Below are 20,458 nucleotides of genomic sequence, written 5' to 3' on the forward strand. Positions count from 1 at the left end.
ATTAACGTCATTTAAAGTCATGCATTAGTTAAAATCGCATGTAGCATCTCAAATTGAAGTGATGTGCTTCATTCATGCCTGCAGTAGCGGCGCTGTGCCTTTAAGAACATCCGGGTATTTCCTCCAGTCTGTGCATGACATCATTGATATTGTCAATGGTGTAAATGAGAGAGAGAGGGTGGGGGAGAGAGAGAGCACAGCAGCGAGAGAGAAGGACCTCAGTGTCTGCTTTCGGCATTTTTCCTCCCCAAAAAACACTCAAATATCCTCACAGAGAATCTTCCAGGCGCTTCTGTCTGCTGTATTTTTTTTTGCAAGGGGTTCGTTTTCTTTCGGAAGTGTTCGGGTTCGGGTTTCCGAGGTTATGAGCCGTCCGAAGCCGCTTTGGAGCGTCGCTGTCCGGGGTCCTGAGTGAGAGACAGCCACAGGAAACCTGACATAACCCGGTGAGGAGGAAGAGGAGGAGGTCGGGTGGGGGTCCATGTTGGCTAGTCAAGGTGTCTCGAGGCGTGTGTGTGTGTGTGTGTGTGTGTGTGTGTGTGTGTGTGTGTGTGTGTGTGTGTGTGTGTGTGTGTGTGTGTGTGTGTGTGTGTGTGTGTGTGGTGTGTGTGTGTGTGTGTGTGTGTGTGTGTGTGTGTGTGTGTTAGTCAAATGGGAGTGTGTGTGTTTGTTAAGGGGTCCTACCTATGCATTGAGGGTGCGGTTTTAGGAATTATCACCACATTTGATGGTCATTCTGGGATGTGTTTTCCTCCAATTCTCCTGTGCTATCTGGAGCAAATGCACGACTCTCTGAAAACATCACGCCTGTTTTTTTTGCAGCGTTTTGCAGCATTCTCAGTGTTGTAACACAGCAGCTCTGAGGAGAGATGAGGTAAAGGGTTTGGTAATGTGCAGCAGGCAGCCTTTATTTTTCCCTGCACAGTGCATGTATAGAGTAGTGTGACAGCAGCCAGGTAGCAGTAGTGCAAGTAAAATGATATATTGCACAGTTATTTACAGATGAATCACAGTCATTTCCTCACTTTTAGTCCCTGTTTGCTAATGTGCAGCATGTCCCCCTGCACAGTGCAATGTGGATGGGGTGTAGGTCTACAATGCAGCCAAAAAGAACTTCGTCAGCATTTAGTGCAATGTCAAACTGGCTTGTAAATGTCGGGGAAAAAACAAACCCTCCTCACTTTGTAATCCCTGCTTCATGGCTCTTCAGACACATACAGAAAACATGACTCATGCTAAATCCGTCAGGGGACTCCAGCTCAAAAAAATGGGAGTTTATGCAAACGATTATACACAGAACCAGACTGCCTTGAAGTGCTTTGGGAAGAGTGTGTGAGAGGCTGACCCCCCCCCCCCGCCCCTTCCTACAGAATAAATCAGTTTACACAACTTCACACTTTAGCTAGTCCCTTTTTCCCCTGTGCACTTTCTAAACACTGGCCTACATTGTTGTTCTCTAAACTACCATCATGTATTATTTATTCCTCTGAAGTCAGATGTTTTTAACTTAACAAAACCTGGCCAACAGAAGCAGGGTGGTCCTGGGTATTGCTGCTACTATTGCTAGTGGGAGGCGTGTGGTGCAGTGGGTTGTGCGTTGGTGTTTGATCAGGGGGTCACAGGTTCAAACCCCACTGCAGTCAGCATGTCGTTGTGTCCCTGAGACACTTCACCCCAAATTGCTCCTGTGGGGATTGGCCATAGTATTGAGTATTTGGATAAAAGCGTCTAACAAGTGACATGTAATGTAATATTGAAAATTGAAATAAGACCGTATTACACCTGTGTTGAGATTGTTACATGGGCATCCAGTAAATTGATTTGTGATGTTTAATTGATTAGACATTTTAATACTCTTTTGAATCCTAATATCTCTCTGATATACTCGTGAGCTGCGATACATTTCGACCCCTCAAGTTCCTGATTTGAACTCACTTGTTTTATTATGTTTTATGTTATTATTTGATTTGTCTCTTATCAAATCTTACTGGTTGGTTGCTAAATTCCTACTCCTTATCAGTTTGAACTATCATTTTAACTATCATAACAATCTTTCATGTGTCTTTTTTTTGTGTGTTTACTTTATCCACATGGTGTTTTTGGCTTCAACTTTTGTCATTGCTCACTCATTGTGCGTCATATGTTGTTTTTCTAGCTTGATTTAAACATGTTTTTCTCCCACATTGCATAAACTCACATGAAGTCACTCAGTAGCTGAAAGTAAGCAACGTTTTCCTCCACATTTCCAGAGATGTAACTCTTCTCCACGTCTCTGCTGAGCTTCAGTGATTTGCACTTTTTCATTTTCATCTCTGCCGTTTCCCAAAAGCTTCCCGTTTCACTTTCTTTCAAGAAGCTGCCGCCCCAGGGCTTTGAGTTTAAAGTCTGCAGCTTTGCACCACTGTCCTTTCGCTCTATTGATCACCACTGATTGATGACAGCTTTGTGTGTCTTTGTGTGTGTCTTTGTGTGTGTGTGTGTGTGTGTTGTGTGTGTGTGTGTGTGTGTGTGTGTGTGTGTGTGTGTGTGTGTGTGTGTGTGTGTGTGTGTGTGTGTGTGTGTGTGTGTGTGTGTGTGTGTGTGTGTGTGTGTGTGTGTGTGTGTGTGTGTCAGTGAGTTGAAAAGCTCGGCAGCCATGGAGCTGAGGGTGGGGAACAAGTACCGCCTCGGGAGGAAGATCGGGAGCGGATCCTTCGGAGATATTTACCTCGGTGAGAGTTTACACTGCTTCTGTTAACCTGAATGAGACTAAGGTTTATTACCAAGTAAAATACACATGTTTAGATGTACAAGGACATTTCTTTGATGCATGCACTTTTTGTTATATTCCATGGAATGCTCTTAACATCCCGATAGCAATGAATACATTAAATGCTTTGACAAAAAATACATAAAAAAATGTCATCTGTGGAAGCCGTGGCGCTGTAAAAAGCACGACCAATCATCTGAGCCGGCCCGGCTAAAATAACTGGATGGCCTACCTGCCTGTCAGCCTTCCATCTGTGCACAAACTTATCTCGTGCCCTCATTGGTCATGTGCGCGTTCGTGTGTGTTGGAGGAGGGGCTCTGTAAGGAAGTCTGAAGGAAGGGGCAGATTTTTTCCAGTTGTGTACTTTCAAATTCTAGCGCACTGGAGCTGGTTTCTCCATTCTTACCTACCCCACCTTTAATACAGATATATATATATTTTTTACAATTATTTATTTAATTGTATTTGTATTATATTGTATATTTACATTTACTTATTTATTTACCTATTTATTTATTGATATATTTATATATAAATGTATTTATTTATATATTTATTTATTTATTTATCTATTTATTTATTTATTTATCTATTTATCTTTTTATTTATTTATATATGTATTTATCTGATAATTGATCTATTAATTTATGTATTTATTTATCTATTTTTTACATTTATTTCCTTCTAAAAAGGAGAAACTGTACCAAAACCCCAATTCCCCCTCGGATATTTAAAAGTATTGTGATTCCTCCCTCCAGGCTCTAACATCGCTACAGGAGAGGAAGTGGCCATAAAGCTGGAATGTGTGAAAACCAAACACCCACAGCTCCACATTGAGAGCAAGTTCTACAAGATGATGCAGGGCGGAGGTAAGAAGTGTGGCAGGTTTCTGAAAGCTTTACTACGGGGCGCCGAGAGGCAGCGGAGAGTTTAAGAGGTTATTTAGAGCCGCTGAGGGGAATAATGATTGCAGTTCTTCAGGAGGGAATTCAGCGTGTCATTTCAGGGCCTTAGAGGGTCATTCAGGGTCATTCAGGGACACTGAAAGTGGTCTTAATTAAAGAGCATTAAAGGTCACCTATCATGCTATTTTTAGGCATATATTATGGGTCTCAGATATATAAAAATATATAAAAACATGTCTATGATGTGTTTTGCTCAAAATACAAACAGATCATGCATTTTAGACATCCCTCATACCCCTCTATTGCAGCCCTGTTAGAGAAACACGGATGTTGGGTCCTTAGCTTGAAAAAAAGAAAAGAGGAGGCTAGGAGATAAAGTTAAATTCTGATAAAACGCCATCCTGTTCTAAACCACATCAAGGATTATTTCTGAAACAGTATGGAGCTCAAATGCTTTTTCTCTTGCAGGTGTATCACAAGGTGAGTTCCTTTTTTTATTTCCTGCTTTTTAAACACATGTGCTCTCCAGTACAGGTTAGCTCTGAGTGTTAGCGAGGCTTGCTAATGTAAACAAAGACGAGATTACGTCCAAAACACGTCAGGCATTGTTTCTGATAGCAACTTTCTGTGGGTCCACCATCCGAAATTATGTCATATCGACAGCAAATCTGTATCCGTTCGTTGTACCCCCGTTTTTAAAAGATTTGGGTACGGAGGAAAAGAGAGAGGGTTTTATTTTCTGACGCTGCGTGAGTTCCCCGACACACCGGGGACACATATTTATGTATAAAAGACATCGCAAAGTGCATTTTGCATGATAGGTCCCCTTTAAGTCAGTTAAGGATTGTTGAGAGACTTTTATGGTGGTGTAGTAGCACTGAGAAGTAGTTTAGGCGTTGGAAAGGTGATGAAGCTTACATTTTAATGAATGAATACATCTTTGATTATCCAGGGAGGGGAGAATTCACTTGTTACGTCCAGAACAGAAACATGCTAATAGGTGAGAAAGGAAGGTGAAGAAAGTTTTTAAATGAAAAAGGAATTAGATATATTAAGTTAAAAAGCTATATTATATTTGTTCTTAAGAAATATAGACAGTGCAATAAATGGCCAACATGGTGTGTACTATTAATAATAAGTATTTAGATATAAGTGACAAATATAATAATCATTAAATGTGAAAATATTAAAAAATGTCTGTAAATCTTTTAACATAAAATTGTAGTGCTATATTATTTTATATTATTTGTATTATTATTGACGCAGCTGACCAACCTTGAGCAGCTGTTATCTTCCATTAGGAGGGACTGCTCTCGCAAGTTGTTGATGTTGCCAGTTTGTGACCGGGCAACTCTCGGTCAGAGATAGTCATTGTTGTGGGACACCTGGAACACATCCTTCTCGGGGTGTAGATGACCCCGAGCCATAAGCGACAACAAATGTGATTCAGTGTCCTCAGCTGTTAGTTAGTCTATCTATTGAAGAATGTTGATTATTCTCTGAGAACTAGCTAAATACATGAGTCTGGGGGAGGGCTCTTCAGAATTGATTGTGGCATCTCTACCGTGTGGTCAACTCGTGGCCCGTGACATGTCTTGTGAATTCTCCGGCCGAAGCTCCAAATAAACCGTCAGTGTTTGCCATCAAAGCTCCAGCTCTCCCCGTGTCTCTCCGAGTCCTGATTCCAATTGCTTCAGAAGTTTCCCCTAACGTATATCAATATTCCAATGACTTGTATATAGACTATTCAGCACTATTTCTTATTATATTCTATTTTATTGTATTGACTTGCACTAGTATCTGTTTTACTGTGTTGCACTGTTGGAGGAGCCTGTGACCTCAGATGTTCATTGTCATAACTACACTGTAGCTATGTACGAATGACCAATAAAAGCCTTGAACCTTGAACCTCCCTCAGTGGGAATCCCGTCTATAAAGTGGTGCGGAGCTGAAGGCGACTACAACGTGATGGTGATGGAGCTGCTGGGTCCCAGTCTGGAGGATCTGTTCAACTTCTGCTCCCGCAAGTTCAGCCTGAAGACCGTCCTGCTGCTGGCCGACCAGATGGTGAGACACACCGCACTGTAAAAAAAAAACCCTCCCATCCCAAAAAAGAATACGTTAATCAGGGTTTTTCCTGAGATCCATAGCCGTTTATTACCCTTCAGTCTCTCTGTAGTAGCTAATCACTTTAAGAGCTCGCTGAACAACACTGCTTTTTTTAATGGAGTCTTTACAGAGAGGTTCCTCACGGCATCTAAGGTGAAACTATACTTAAACTGTGATGGTAATAGAAGATGGAAAGGTACACATTAAAGGTCCCCTATTATACTGTCTTTCATCAATATATCACAGGTCTCAGATATATACAGAGCCTGTCTCTGATTGGCTCCAAACACCAAACAGATCATTGCAGCATCCCATAATCCCCTCTGTTTCAGCCCTGTTTCAAAAGTGCTGATTCTCTGTCTGTTACTTTAGATGAAAATAAGGAGCCCCTCCCCACGCCCCTCTGAGAGAGATTTGGTTACAAAGAACACAATGGTGCTCTCGGAGGAGATTCAGGTGATAAGGTGGGGGGGGGGGTTACCTTGGTTGCTGATTGGCTAATGGTTACACAAGACAAAAAATCGTTATGACATCATAAAGTGGCCAAAATCTGATCAGCTCATTTTCAGACAGGTTTTTATATAAATGGATCAGGACAAAAAGAGAGAGAATCTTTGTTCCTGAAACTTTCAGAGTCTCTTTCCACAGAGGGGACACATGTTGATGAAGAAGAGACATGAAGAAGAGGGGACACATGTTGATGAGAAGAGACATGAAGAGAGGGGACACATGTTGATGTAGAAGAGACATGAAGAAGAGGGGACACATGTTGATGTAGAAGAGACGTGAAGAAGAGGGGACACATGTTGATGTAGAAGAGACATGAAGAAGAGGGGACACTGTTGATGTAGAAGAGACATGAAGAAGAGGGGACACATGTTGATGTAGAAGAGACATGAAGAAGAGGGGACACATGTTGATGTAGAAGAGACATGAAGAAGAGGGGGACACATGTTGATGTAGAAGAGACATGAAGAAGAGGGGACACATGTTGATGTAGAAGAGACAGTGAAGAAGAGGGGACACATGTTGATGTAGAAGAGACATGAAGAAGAGGGGACACATGTTGATGTAGAAGAGACATGAAGAAGAGGGGACACATGTTGATGTAGAAGAGACATGAAGAAGAGGGGACACATGTTGATGTAGAAGAGACATGAAGAAGAGGGGACACATGTTGATGTAGAAGAGACATGAAGAAGAGGGGGACACGTGTTGATGTAGAAGAGACATGAAGAAGAGGGGACACATGTTGATGAAGAAGAGACATGAAGAAGAGGGGACACATGTGGATGTAGAAGAGACATGAAGAAGAGGGGACACATGTTGATGTAGAAGAGACATGAAGAAGAGGGGACACATGTTGATGTAGAAGAGACATGAAGAAGAGGGGACACATGTTGATGTAGAAGAGACATGAAGAAGAGGGGACACATGTTGATGTAGAAGAGACATGAAGAAGAGGGGACACGTGTTGATGTAGAAGAGACGTGAAGAAGAGGGGACACGTGTTGATGTAGAAGAGACGTGAAGAAGAGGGGACACATGTTGATGTAGAAGAGACGTGAAGAAGAGGGGACACATGTTGATGTAGAAGAGACATGAAGAAGAGGGGACACATGTTGATGTAGAAGAGACATGAAGAGAGGGGACCACATGTTGATGTAGAAGAGACATGAAGAAAGAGGGGACACATGTTGATGTAGAAGAGACGTGAAGAAGAGGGGACACATGTTGATGTAGAAGAGACGTGAAGAAGAGGGGACACATGTTGATGTAGAAGAGACATGAAGAAGAGGGGACACATGTTGATGTAGAAGAGACATGAAGAAGAGGGGGACACTGTTGATGTAGAAGAGAAAGTGAAGAAGAGGGGACACATGTTGATGTAGAAGAGACGTGAAGAAGAGGGGACACATGTTGATGTAGAAGAGACATGAAGAAGAGGGGACACATGTTGATGTAGAAGAGACATGAAGAAGAGGGGACACATGTTGATGTAGAAGAGACGATGAAGAAGAGGGGACACATGTTGATGTAGAAGAGACATGAAGAAGAGGGGACACATGTTGATGTAGAAGAGACATGAAGAAGAGGGGACACATGTTGATGTAGAAGAGACATGAAGAAGAGGGGACACATGTTGATGTAGAAGAGACATGAAGAAGAGGGGACACATGTTGATTGTAGAAGAGACATGAAGAAGAGGGGACACATGTTGATGTAGAAGAGACATGAAGAAGAGGGGACACGTGTTGATGAAGAAGAGACATGAGGAAGAGGGGACACATGTTGATGTAGAAGAGACCATGAAGAAGAGGGTGACACATGTTGATGAAGAAGAGACATGAAGAAGAGGGGACACATGTTGATGTAGAAGAGACATGAAGAAGAGGGGACACATGTTGATGTAGAAGAGACATGAAGAAGAGGGGACACATGTTGATGTAGAAGAGACATGAAGAAGAGGGGACACATGTTGATGAAGAAGAGACATGAAGAAGAGGGGACACATGTTGATGTAGAAGAGACATGAAGAAGAGGGGACACATGTTGATGTAGAAGAGACATGAAGAAGAGGATTTTGGGCCCTATTATGCTTTGTTTTTTTCCCCCTTGTTCCTGTAGTGTGTTATACAGGTTTGTGTGCATAATGGTCTGCAAAGTCTTAAAATCCCTATGTTGGGGAGTTTTCTGTCCCGAACACTACTACCACTGGCTAGCGCTCCAACACATTGTACGTGATAGGCTAAGGAGCGGAACATCTCAGAGCCGGCCAGCTAACCAATCAGAGCAGACTGGGCTCTGGTTTCAGACAGAGGGGGGAAAAAGGTGCTGCAGCACAGGCAGTATGAGAAAAATAAAGAGCTTTTTAAACATTAAAGCATGGAGACATGTCCCAGTAGAGACACTACATACTGATATACACCTGAACATCAGCAGGAGAGGACTCTTTAAAGTAGAGACACTACATACTGATATACACCTGAACATCAGCAGGAGAGGACTCTTTAAAGTAGAGACACTACATACTGATATACACCTGAACATCAGCAGGAGAGGACTCTTTAAAGTAGAGACACTACATACTGATATACACCTGAACATCAGCAGGAGAGGACTCTTTAAAGTAGAGACACTACATACTGATATACACCTGAACATCAGCAGGAGAGGACTCTTTAAAGTAGAGACACTACATACTGATATACACCTGAACATCAGCAGGAGAGGACTCTTTAAAGTAGAGACACTACATACTGATATAAATAAGTATACAAAAGCCCCTTTAGGTATTTTGTATTAATGACAAAGTTATGTTACCTTTTGTGTATGAAAACGGCTATATAAATAAAGTTTGATTTGATTTAGACTTGTAGAGAGCATCCCGCTAATAGTTACTCTATTTCAGACAGTAAATTACTTTTACTCATCTTGTTAGGTGGTAGATTTGCGATGCTGGAAGTCTTTACATCCCTATAGTTATATGTGTGTGTGGTCTAAAACTGAGAGTGAGTTTTAAAGGCCACGAGTCTCATTGCCCAGTGAATTAAAGGTTGAGTCATTGGTTTTGATCAATAACCCTGTCGGCCTATCTGCAGATATATAGAGGGCAATTAATGTTATGAGAGAGTTAAAATGTTAGTTATTGCTCCTTTAGAGAAGAGGAGAGGAGCGATGATACCGCAGAGAGAGCGGTTAGGAAAAGAGGTCAAAGTTACGCAGAGAAAATGGGACGAAAAGAACAAATGTGACTGAAGAAGCACATATGAGGGATTAAATCCAGCACACTGACCCCTGCGACGAGGATTAGGCCGTCTTCAGGATCTCCCGTATCCTAGATAGTGTTTGACTTTTATGGAGGAAGCTGAATGTTCGGAGATAGCGAGGGGATAAGCTTTGTCTCGAGGCGGGACGCAAGCTTCAGAGGTTTGGATGGAGATATTCCACAAATGATCCACTTAGTTGCAGTCTAAAAATAACCACATATTGAAATCTGCGTCACTGCCCAGACCGAGGTTGACTTATGTGCAAGAAAAGGTGCACGTTTAGACAGCTGAGGTCTTTTTAAAATATGATTGGAAATGCATAATCAACACCTTTTTTCCAGTGGTGGATAGTAACAAAGTACATTTGCTCAAGTACGGTACTTAAAGGTGGGGTAGGTAATTCACGTCAGAAACACTTGTTGTTATATTCCATGGAATGCTCTTAACATCCCGATAGCAATGAATATATTAAATGCTTTGACAATAAATACATTAAAAAAAGTCATCTGAGCCGGCCCGGCTAAAATAACTGGATGGCCTACCTGCCTGTCAGCCTTCCATCTGTGCACAAACTTATCTCGTGCCCTCATTGGTCATGTTCGTGTGTGTTGGAGGAGGGGCTCTGTAAGGAAGTCTGTAAGGAAGGGGCAGATTTTTTTCGGTTGTGTACTTTCAAATTCTAGCGCACTCGAGCTGGTTTCTCCATTCTTACCTACCCTACATTAAGTAACATTTTGAGGTATGGAATATTCTCCATTTATGCTCCCCTACAATTTAGACGCCAATATTGTACTTCTTACTCCACTACATTATTTGACAGCTTTTAGTTACTCTTTAGATTTTGATTATTAGCTTGTACAAAATATGCGTCAAGTGTTAAATATACATTGACATATTTTTATAGGTTACGATATCCAGCAGCAGTATATAAAGTATTTAAATTAGCTACACATTTAATCAGCCGTGATAAAAACACATCAATAATCTAAATGGTAAACCAGTGACTCAATATATATTTGATTCGGAAATAGGACATTACGCGTAGGGAGTACTTTCACTATTAATACTTAAGTATAACTTGATGCCGGTACTTTTGTACTTTTAGTTAAGTAAGATTTTGAATGCAGGACTTTTACTTGTAATAAAGTACTACTATTACTTGAGTAAAAAAATCTTCCACCACTGCTTTTTTCACTAATATTAGCATACATAGCACTAACTCTCCTTGATCTACATCCTGTTCCCCCCCTTTTTTCTCCAGATCAGCAGGATTGAATACATCCACTCCAAGAACTTCATCCACCGAGACGTGAAGCCCGACAACTTCCTGATGGGTCTCGGTAAGAAGGGCAACCTGGTGTACATCATCGACTTCGGCCTCGCCAAGAAGTACCGCGACGCCCGAACGCACCAGCACATCCCGTACCGCGAGAACAAGAACCTGACCGGCACCGCCCGCTACGCCTCCATCAACACACACCTGGGCATCGGTGAGACACGCAGATGTTAGCCTAGATGTGTGTGTGAAAGTGTGTCTGCTCAGCAAAATGTCAGGAGAATTCGTGCCGGGTAATTAATGACCATCTGTGACTAGGCAATAAGACTCACGTTCAGTTTTAGAACAAACACAGAAATAACTATGGGAATATAAAGACTTCCAGCAAAGACTTTCCTTTATTTGAAAGGTAATGCAAATAACTAAATACAATCTCGCAAACTTTAGTTATATAAGGAACTGTTTGACAACACCTGTAGCAAAACTCTATATGACTGCCATGATCATTCCCCACCTAACATACTGTATGACCAGCTGGACCCAGGTGAATAGCACAACATTAAGGCCTATCCTATCACAAACAAGCTCTCAAAGTTTTGGACAGAAAACCTAAGCTATACCACCATTGCAAAATCCTGGACAAACATTAACCTGCTCAGCTGGGAAAATCTTTTAAAACACACTGATGCATGTTTAAGATTATAAACGGCAAGGCACCACTCAGCACTTTTATACAGCAGAACCACAAGGTCTGCCCTAAGAGGGGACTGTGTATCCCCTCTTAGGTCCAGTTCCTTTGGTAAACAGTGTTTCTCTGTGAGGGCATCAACACTTTTCAATACCAATACAGATAAGGAATAACACCTCCTATCATACATTTAACCACTATCATAAGAACTGGCTTTTAAGCAATCAAAAATGTGAACCCTTTTAACTGTATCATAGTATGATAGTATTTCATCTGTTTGCATGTTTGTCTGTTCCTATTTATTGTTGTACTGCTGTTGTCTGTTGCTGAGTGTATTCTTTTTAATTATGTTTTTATTTCTCTAGTCTTGTTGTGGTTATTTAACATCTTGCCAAAAGGACAACAGTTGAAAATTAGCCTGCTGGCTAATACTGGCACGTTTACAGCAATGTGGATTAATGTGCACTGTCCTTTAAATAAATAAACAAACAAACAAACGCAAAACTATCTCAAGGCTATATAAGTATACGTGATTTGTTCTAAATAGAGAAAGTATTTGCTAATTAAAAGTACTCGTAAAGAAAAGATGGGTCATTTAATTTTGATGCATTTCACCGGCATTTCATTCCTTTTTATTTGCATTTTAAGAGTTATATAGATACGGGAAATAAATAACAAAATGAGATAAAATTCAGACTAAAATATATTAAATAACTAAATAAAAACCCTAAAAAAAATAATAATAACAATGATAAATAAATAAATAAAATACAAATACTACACCCCTCAATTGCAAATCTTAACTACTGACTGAACAAAACCCCTTTCTAAGCCACAACAGATGATTTAATGAAATTCCTTCCATTGACCTCCACTGATTGAGAAAAAAGCTTGTGAAAGGTAATCCAGGGCTGTCCAGATTTTCTCCAACTGTAACTGAAAGTGCGTCGACTGGACTCTCTGAACTCCTTTCTTAAACGTTCCTCCTCCTTCTTCCTGGTTCTTTATCTTTCCTTCTTGTTTCCTCAACAATACGTTTGTATTTCACGCTCTCCTCTCCTCTGTGTGACCTCCTGTCCTCCACAGAGCAGTCGAGGCGAGACGACCTGGAGTCTCTGGGCTACGTCCTGATGTACTTCAACCTGGGCTCTCTGCCCTGGCAGGGCCTCAAGGCCGCCACCAAGAGGCAGAAGTACGAACGCATCAGTGAGAAGAAGATGTCCACCCCCATCGAGGTGCTCTGCAAGGGATACCCCTGTGAGTAGAGATAGAAGCAATTAAACAATAGAAAGGCCACTTTAAAAGAGGGATTTTGCATGTAAGTAACCAATGTGATATCTTTTCATGGGGCCCAAAATCCCTAGCGGCAACCCTGACACAGACACACACACACACACACACACACACACACACACACACACACACACACACACACACACACACACACACACACACAAAGAAGCTCAAACCAGCATGTTTGAACAGCTATCCATGTCCTTTGTCCTGTATGACACGTGACTACCTGAGAAATCAATTGTTTATGCTCAGTTGTTACATACTTGACATCTCACCCATCTTCCTCTGACTCCACTTCCTTGTAACTGTACACACACTCTGTAATTAAAGTTAACTATGATTCTGACTTCTCTCCAGCTGAGTTCTCCACCTACCTGAACATGTGTCGCTCGTTGCGGTTCGACGACAAGCCGGACTACTCGTACCTGCGGCAGCTCTTCAGAAACCTCTTCCACCGACAGGGCTTCTCCTACGACTACGTCTTCGACTGGAACATGCTGAAGTTTGTGAGTCAAACAGATGGTGTTTATAGTTAGCAGACATTTCTTTTTGCACCATGCAGATTAGTCTAAGATTGGGGCTTATTGTCAATCTAATATGTATATACCTATATACACACACAATCAAAAGACACATTATACATATGCCCACATTAAGACCTAAATAAAGGCACACAAATCAATAAAATAACATTCACTTCAATATGTACATTAGTGCAAGACTGTCCATAGCAGCGTATTTGGTCCATTTTGTCGTCTGAACGGTTCCTCTGTGTTTCAGGGAGCCAGCAGGACGAAGGAGGAAGGAGCGAGGGAGAGGAGGGAGGGGAAAGAGGGGAACGAGGGGAAAGCGGGGAAAGAGGGTGAGGAGCGAGCGGGAGGAGGTCAGAGAGCAGCTGGAGGTCGAGCTCTGCCTCCTGGACCCAGCCCGGCAGCCGCTAACAGAGTCAGGAACGAGGCGGACCCTGCGCCCTCCACCCCGGCCCCGCGGGGGGTCCAGCCGTCAGGTCAGGAGGGGGGGTTGTTAGTGATGTTACGTTCCAGAATGATCCGATTCTTTTGAACGGCTCTTTGGTACGAACGAAGGGAACCGAGTGGTACTTGGTGAGAGCCGTTCTTCAGTGGTTCAGGTGGACGACGTGTTTTTCGAGTGAAAAAATTAGCCAAACGTGCACTTCGACAAAAGCATAGGCAATGATAAAGCGGAGTGCAACATTTGAAAGCCAACATATCATTTAAAGCAGGGTCAACAAATAATCTCCACCGCCACTTTTAAAAGAAAATGTCTCTTTTGAACGGCTCTCGGAAAGGAACGGAGCCATAAGATCCGGCTCCCTTCAAAGAGCCGTAAATCCCATCACTACAAGACCATTTGTCTGTTAAAGGAAAGAAAAAAAGTTCTTATCTAAAGGGGTGCAAACATTGAGGAGAAAAGCTGCTTTTTTTGTGTACCATAATAACAGCTGTAAAGTCTCTTATGTTTTTTGGTTTCTCTTTTTGAATAGAAACTAATGCTGCATCATGGTCAAAGTCAACGTTATGGTCATTTTCTGTGTGTGTGACACAAACAGGGAGATGGAAATCCCGTTTCTCACCATCCCGCTGTTATGAAGAGTTATTTCCTCTCACACAGGTGCAGGAATTACGTGATGTTGGCTTTTAGTTTGTACTCTTTGCTTAGTGCTCAAGTGCGACTTCTGGCCCAGATGCAGGGAACATGAGGCAGCAGCATTACATCGAGATTCTTGAATGTTGGTTGTGTGTGTCTGAGCTTTTAAAGGTCACCTATTATGCAAAATCCATTTGTTCATGTCTCTTCTACATCAACATGTGTCCCCTCTTCTTCATGTCTCTTCTACATCAACATGTGTCCCCTCTTCTTCATGTCTCTTCTACATCAACATGTGTCCCCTCTTCTTCATGTCTCTTCTACATCAACATGTGTCCCCTCTTCTTCATGTCTCTTCTACATCAACATGTGTCCCCTCTTCTTCATGTCTCTTCTACATCAACATGTGTCCCCTCTTCTGCATGTCTCTTCTACATCAACATGTGTCCCCTCTTCTTCATGTCTCTTCTACATCAACATGTGTCCCCTCTTCTTCATGTCTCTTCTACATCAACATGTGTCCCCTCTTCTTCATGTCTCTTCTACATCAACATGTGTCCCCTCTTCTTCATGTCTCTTCTACATCAACATGTGTCCCCTCTTCTTCATGTCTCTTCTACATCAACATGTGTCCCCTCTTCTTCATGTCTCTTCTACATCAACATGTGTCCCCTCTTCTTCATGTCTCTTCTACATCAACATGTGTCCCCTCTTCTTCATGTCTCTTCTACATCAACATGTGTCCCCTCTTCTTCATGTCTCTTCTACATCAACATGTGTCCCCTCTTCTCCATGTCTCTTCTACATCAACATGTGTCCCCTCTTCTTCATGTCTCTTCTACATCAACATGTGTCCCCTCTTCTTCATGTCTCTTCTACATCAACATGTGTCCCCTCTTCTTCATGTCTCTTCTACATCACCATGTGTCCCCTCTTCTTCATGTCTCTTCTTCATCAACATGTGTCCCCTCTGTGTAAAGAGACTCTGAAAGTTTCAGGAACAAAGATTCTCTCTCTTTTTGTCCTGATCCATTTATATCAAAACCTGTCTGAAAATGAGCTGATCAGATTTTGGCCACTTTATGATGTCATAACGATGTTTTGGCTTGTGTAACCATTAGCCAATCAGCAACCAAGGTAACCCCCCCCCCCCCCACCTTATCACCTGAATCTCCTCCTAGAGCACCGTTGAGTTCTTTGTAACCAAATCTCTCTCAGAGGGGCGTGGGGAGGGGCTCCTTATTTTCATCTAAAGTAACAGACAGAGAATCAGCACTTTTGAAACAGGGCTGAAACAGAGGGGATTATGGGTAATGCTGCAATGATCTGTTTGGTGTTTCAGCCAATCAGAGACATGTTTTGTATATATCTGAGACCTGTAATATATTGATGAGAAACAGTATAATAGGGGACCTTTGAATAAAGTTTGTGTGTGTACAGGTAACCGCTCCCCTCAGGCGGGCAGAGCAGAGCGAGCTGAGCGAGAGAGGAAGGTGGCCATGAGGCTGCATCGTGGAGCTCCAGCCAACGTCTCCTCCTCCGACGTCACTGCACGCCTCGAGCAGTCTCGCTTAACTGCCTCACAGGTAGGGAGAGTGGGGCTTGGCATTACATTTAAAATGCATAATAAATCAACAACAGAGACACAACATCAAATAGATAGAACAAAATATTGGCAAAACAACCACAGAAGACCAAACGTGACACACAATGATCATTAATAGACACAAAAGCACAACACGACGAAGCTAAACAACTATAAGGTCTTTGTGTCTTGCTCCTTTGTGGGAGAAGAGGTGGGGCTTTTACATGTCTGTGCTCCAGGGCCCATTGTTCGATAATATTTCTATGCTAGCAGCACAGCTTTGTGAGAGGGAAACGCCTGTAAAGCTACTTACAGACCACATACTGTATATTCATATTCTGAACAAATAGCCCAAATCACTAAACCCAGGAGGTCAATAAATACCTTTTTCAAGATCTTTCAAGATTCAAGGCTTAATTGTCATATGCACAGTAGTTACAGTGTAGATATGGCAATGAAAAACGTAAGTCCCAGGCTCCTCCAAGAATGCAACATGAATATATATAGGACATCAAACGATTGGACGTGGAAGAGATATAATATTGCTCTTTTCATCTCTCCCTCCTCTCTCAGGTCAGTGTGCCGTTTGAACATCTGGCAAAATGAATTCCTCCTGGCCTGCAGGTCAGTGGCAGGTATGGACACGTCACACACACACACACACACACACACACACACACACACACACACACACACATTTGAATACTTTATTTGGTTCCACAAATTATATTACATAAGACAGGGAATCAAATATATCGGGGCTAAGCAGCACAGAACACTTAGGGGAACACATAGCATCTCCTTCTCCACACGGCTAAGCTGCCAATAATAGCTGAAACAGAGCAATATTTGGCAATTTGTTTGGCTTTTCTCTTTGACATTCCAGCAATTCTCAGACCAATCATGGTGCATTTATATACATGGCCAAGACTTCCGAATATGAGTATGCTATATCTACACTTGTACCCAAAGCTGGTTATCACATCGAGCAGTGGTTGGTATTTGATATACTTGTCCTGGAAAGTCTGGTCCATGTACACACACACACACACACACGCACACGCACACGCACACGCACACGCACACGCACACGCACACGCACACACACACACACACACACACACACACACACACACACACAACACACACACACACACACACACACACACACACACACACACACATACCATGTATACATCACATCAGGGGACATTACATTGACTTGCATTGCATTTCCTGGAGACTTATCCTAACCTTAACCATAACCAACACGGTTTAAGCGTGCCGTGCCCGGGCCGTTTTTGGTTGCGTTTCCACTAGGCGTAGTTCCGGCTAGCGGGTACTTTTTCACAGTTTTCTGGCTCTCCAAAATCGAGGTTCTTTCCAGGCCAACAACCGGACTGAATATGCTAGTGAGAGAATCGCTGGCAACTACAACAAAATGAACATATTTGACCGTGATTGAATTGTAAAACACGTTTCAAAATGATGCCGAAGTAACAACATACTGATACCGGTTAGTAAAAACCATGAATTAATGCTTTGACAAGTCTGCAGACAGACAGCAGGCGAAAAACCTTTTAAAATGCGTGTTTTCTGAATGGAGATTGGCTAAGCTAACGCAGTATATGCTCCGACCGTCCACACTCACAACAACGGCCTACAGACATAAATAAAGCAGCGACTGTATTCACCATGACACAGGCAGTCTGTGGTGTGTACTTGTTTAACTTTTGTCTAGTTTCTGAACAGATATGAGGAGCTGTGAGCTCTGAGTGCTAACAGCTAACGGCTGATGTTGGTTTTGTGGTTCGCATTGAAGATGACGTCACGGCTCCGCCTACACTGCGTTACTATAGTTACTGCCCCAGCTACTAAACTGTAATGGAAACGCAGCATAAAGTGAGCCTGGCCTACCAAGGCCTAACGAGGCCTAGCCATACCGTACTAAGCCGAGCGAGGCCCTGCAGTGGAAAAGCGCCATTAGACCCAAAACCTGAGTAAAAAGGGTCAACAAAATATTTTAAATACTAAATGTACCCTTTAAACTTTTCAGTAGGAATTAATGACATGGTAAGGAAGTCAGAACGATTTGAGAGAAGGTCTAATGCAATGCGTATATCATCACACTTTCCTAAACAAACACACATTTCATCCTATAATGAAGCCCAATAGTGACATTTCTCTTCTTTGTTTTCTTGCTTGTGCTTCAGCAGCTGCAGGGTGTTAAATAGCCCTTAATTTTCGAGTGGATGAATGAAGAGATGAATGAGTTTCTGAGGACCAGAGGAGCAGCAGGAGGCGTTTCGGGCCTTTTAAAGAGGGAATGGAGGCCGTCCGTGTGTCTGTCAGTGTGCTGTGTGAACAGTGGTGACCAGGAAGAGCCGGAGAAACACTGAGATGTTAAAAAAAAGCGGGACACACAAAAAAACTCTTCGCTGGATCTGATTGGTTCTGCTTTGTTCCGGGTTGTGGCCGCACGAGGAAGTGGGTCAAACAGGCCCCGCCCTCTTCTTCACTCATCTTCACCTGCCCATCGACTCGAGGCTCAACTTGCAAAAAAATCCATCAAAGTGCACAAAACGGACTAAATTGAAGTTATTCTGTGGTTTACACCTGTGATAAAAAAATGTAAAATCAGCTATAAAACCTGCTAATGTTTAAGAGCTACATCCGCTGCTTATGGTGTTCTTGATTATTAACAAATATGTAAACAACTATGGAGACAAACAGTGTATTCAGGCTTGGATCAAAGAGTGTGTGAGAGGCTGCTTTTCGTCAATATGTGTCGGTGTCTGTCTGTGTTACTGTCTTAAGTGTTCGTTTTAGTTTGCTTTAGAAAGCCTAAAGGATGGAGGAGATTAGAGTGACTGTGGATGAATTATAACAGAAGAATAGTCCCAATTAAAACGGAAAGGGAGAGCCATGAGGATTGTACGATATGATAAAGCCTTTAGCGTGCCATGTATGAAAAGACTAGAGAATGTTTTAACATATTCAATGGTGAACACGTTTGTATTATTGTTTTTTAGTTCTTTTTCATTTTTTACTACATGTATAATGTGTAGATACCTCAAAATGACAAGAAAGAGATGTAAGAAAGGGCCACAAATCATCCAATACAACTAATGACCACAAAACGACTCCAAGCTATAGGCTACACAAGGAGCAAAAACGACCACAGACAAAACATAATTTGAGAAAGTTATAAAATGAACAATTTTTTATTATAGTTTTTTATTTTAGCTTCTTTTATTTCGTTTTATACTACATTTAAAATGTATAGATACCTCAAAAAGACCACGAAGAGACACAAAGTTACTCCAATTAATGGCAACTAAAGGAGAAAAACGACCACAGACAAACAATGACTTGAGAAAGTTATAAATATTGATGGTAGACAAGTTTGTATTATTGTTTTTTACATTTGCTTTTTTTGTTTTGTTTCATACTACATGTTAAATGTGTGTATACCTCCAAATGACTACAAAAACACCACAAATACATTCATAACATCTACAAAGAAACACAAAATGACCCAGAAGTAAAGGCTATGAAAAACCAGAGATGAAACTATAACTTGAGACAGTTCTACGATCTTGGTGGTGAACAAGTCTGTATTATTGGTTTTTACTTTTGGCTTTTATTCCCCTTTGTTTTGAATACATGTAAAATGTGTACATACCTTTTGGCAGAATGAGACAGATTGTTTAAAGTTTGAGCTGGAGAGAGAAATGTTGACCTGACGGCGCTGGGTAAAACGTGAAACACACACTTTAACCCTTGGAGTCTGCCAGATGTGTGTGTTTTGTTTCTCAGTGTGGCGGGCAATGACAGAGAGGTTCCTGTTCATATTTATTGACGAGTGTTTGGACCCAGGTCTGTCAGGAGGGACGGATTTCAACGATGGGATGGAGCTGACATTTCTTCTTCACCATGCTTCAACTTTATTACTATGATGTTTGTGTATATTTTCTGAATCAATTAAAGTATACACAGCTTATTCAGACGTCTTTGTTGTATATTTTGTTGTAAATTGTTTTAATATACCCAAAATGTTATCACTCATACTCAATCCTGAATATATTTCAATTTTTAAAACATTTTTTCTATGTCTTTTGGAAGAAGCATGAGCGATATTTAACAAATACAAAATGATCAAATAAAATATAGAAAATGTAAATAATCGAAATAATAATAATATAACAAATATATGTATGAATATATATTTAATCTAAATACATTATTGCACACATATTAAGTACACAAACTGTATTATTCACTTTCATATACTTTTATAATTATTATTTTAATTTGTGCAATGACACTGTGGGATCACCATCACCCTCATGCTGAAAATAGCATACTCGCGCATGCTCAGTGTGCTCAACGATCAAACCCCGCCTGCTTTTGGGTTATTAGATATACTCGTGTGTGATTGGCCCATCCAGCTCGTCCTCCTGCAATGGGC

At 41.6% G+C, this 20,458-nt stretch overlaps 1 protein-coding gene across 3 annotated transcripts; it reads left to right on the forward strand.

Moving 5' to 3' along the window:
• Positions 1–217: 217 nt before the first annotated feature.
• csnk1e (casein kinase 1, epsilon) lies at positions 218–19,986 on the forward strand. Of its 3 annotated transcripts, none has more exons than XM_034118920.1 (12): positions 218–446; positions 2,614–2,711; positions 3,509–3,619; positions 4,124–4,135; positions 5,574–5,722; positions 10,796–11,024; positions 12,585–12,755; positions 13,152–13,300; positions 13,575–13,800; positions 15,843–15,988; positions 16,561–16,622; positions 18,201–19,986. In XM_034118920.1, exons 2-11 carry the CDS (start codon positions 2,636–2,638, stop codon positions 16,591–16,593), a joined length of 1,302 nt encoding a protein of 433 aa, XP_033974811.1. In that variant the 5' UTR covers positions 218–446; positions 2,614–2,635; the 3' UTR covers positions 16,594–16,622; positions 18,201–19,986. The 3 variants fall into 3 exon arrangements, with proteins under 3 accessions (XP_033974811.1, XP_033974812.1, XP_033974813.1); XM_034118921.1 differs by having other exon boundaries at positions 16,561–16,611; positions 18,204–19,986; XM_034118922.1 differs by lacking the exon at positions 4,124–4,135.
• The last annotated feature ends 472 nt before the right edge of the window (positions 19,987–20,458 follow it).

This window comes from Trematomus bernacchii, unplaced genomic scaffold (genome assembly GCF_902827165.1).
Source record: "Trematomus bernacchii unplaced genomic scaffold, fTreBer1.1, whole genome shotgun sequence".
Classification (NCBI taxonomy): domain Eukaryota; kingdom Metazoa; phylum Chordata; class Actinopteri; order Perciformes; family Nototheniidae; genus Trematomus; species Trematomus bernacchii.

Excerpts from the sequence above, each read along its gene's own strand:
- csnk1e (XM_034118920.1), top strand. The coding sequence starts at position 2,636 with ATGGAGCTGAGGGTGGGGAACAAGTACCGCCTCGGGAGGAAGATCGGG. Across the intron at positions 13,301-13,574 it reads ACTGGAACATGCTGAAGTTT|GGAGCCAGCAGGACGAAGGA; the intron begins GTGAGTCAAACA and ends TCTGTGTTTCAG. Across the intron at positions 13,801-15,842 it reads GCGGGGGGTCCAGCCGTCAG|GTAACCGCTCCCCTCAGGCG; the intron begins GTCAGGAGGGGG and ends GTGTGTGTACAG.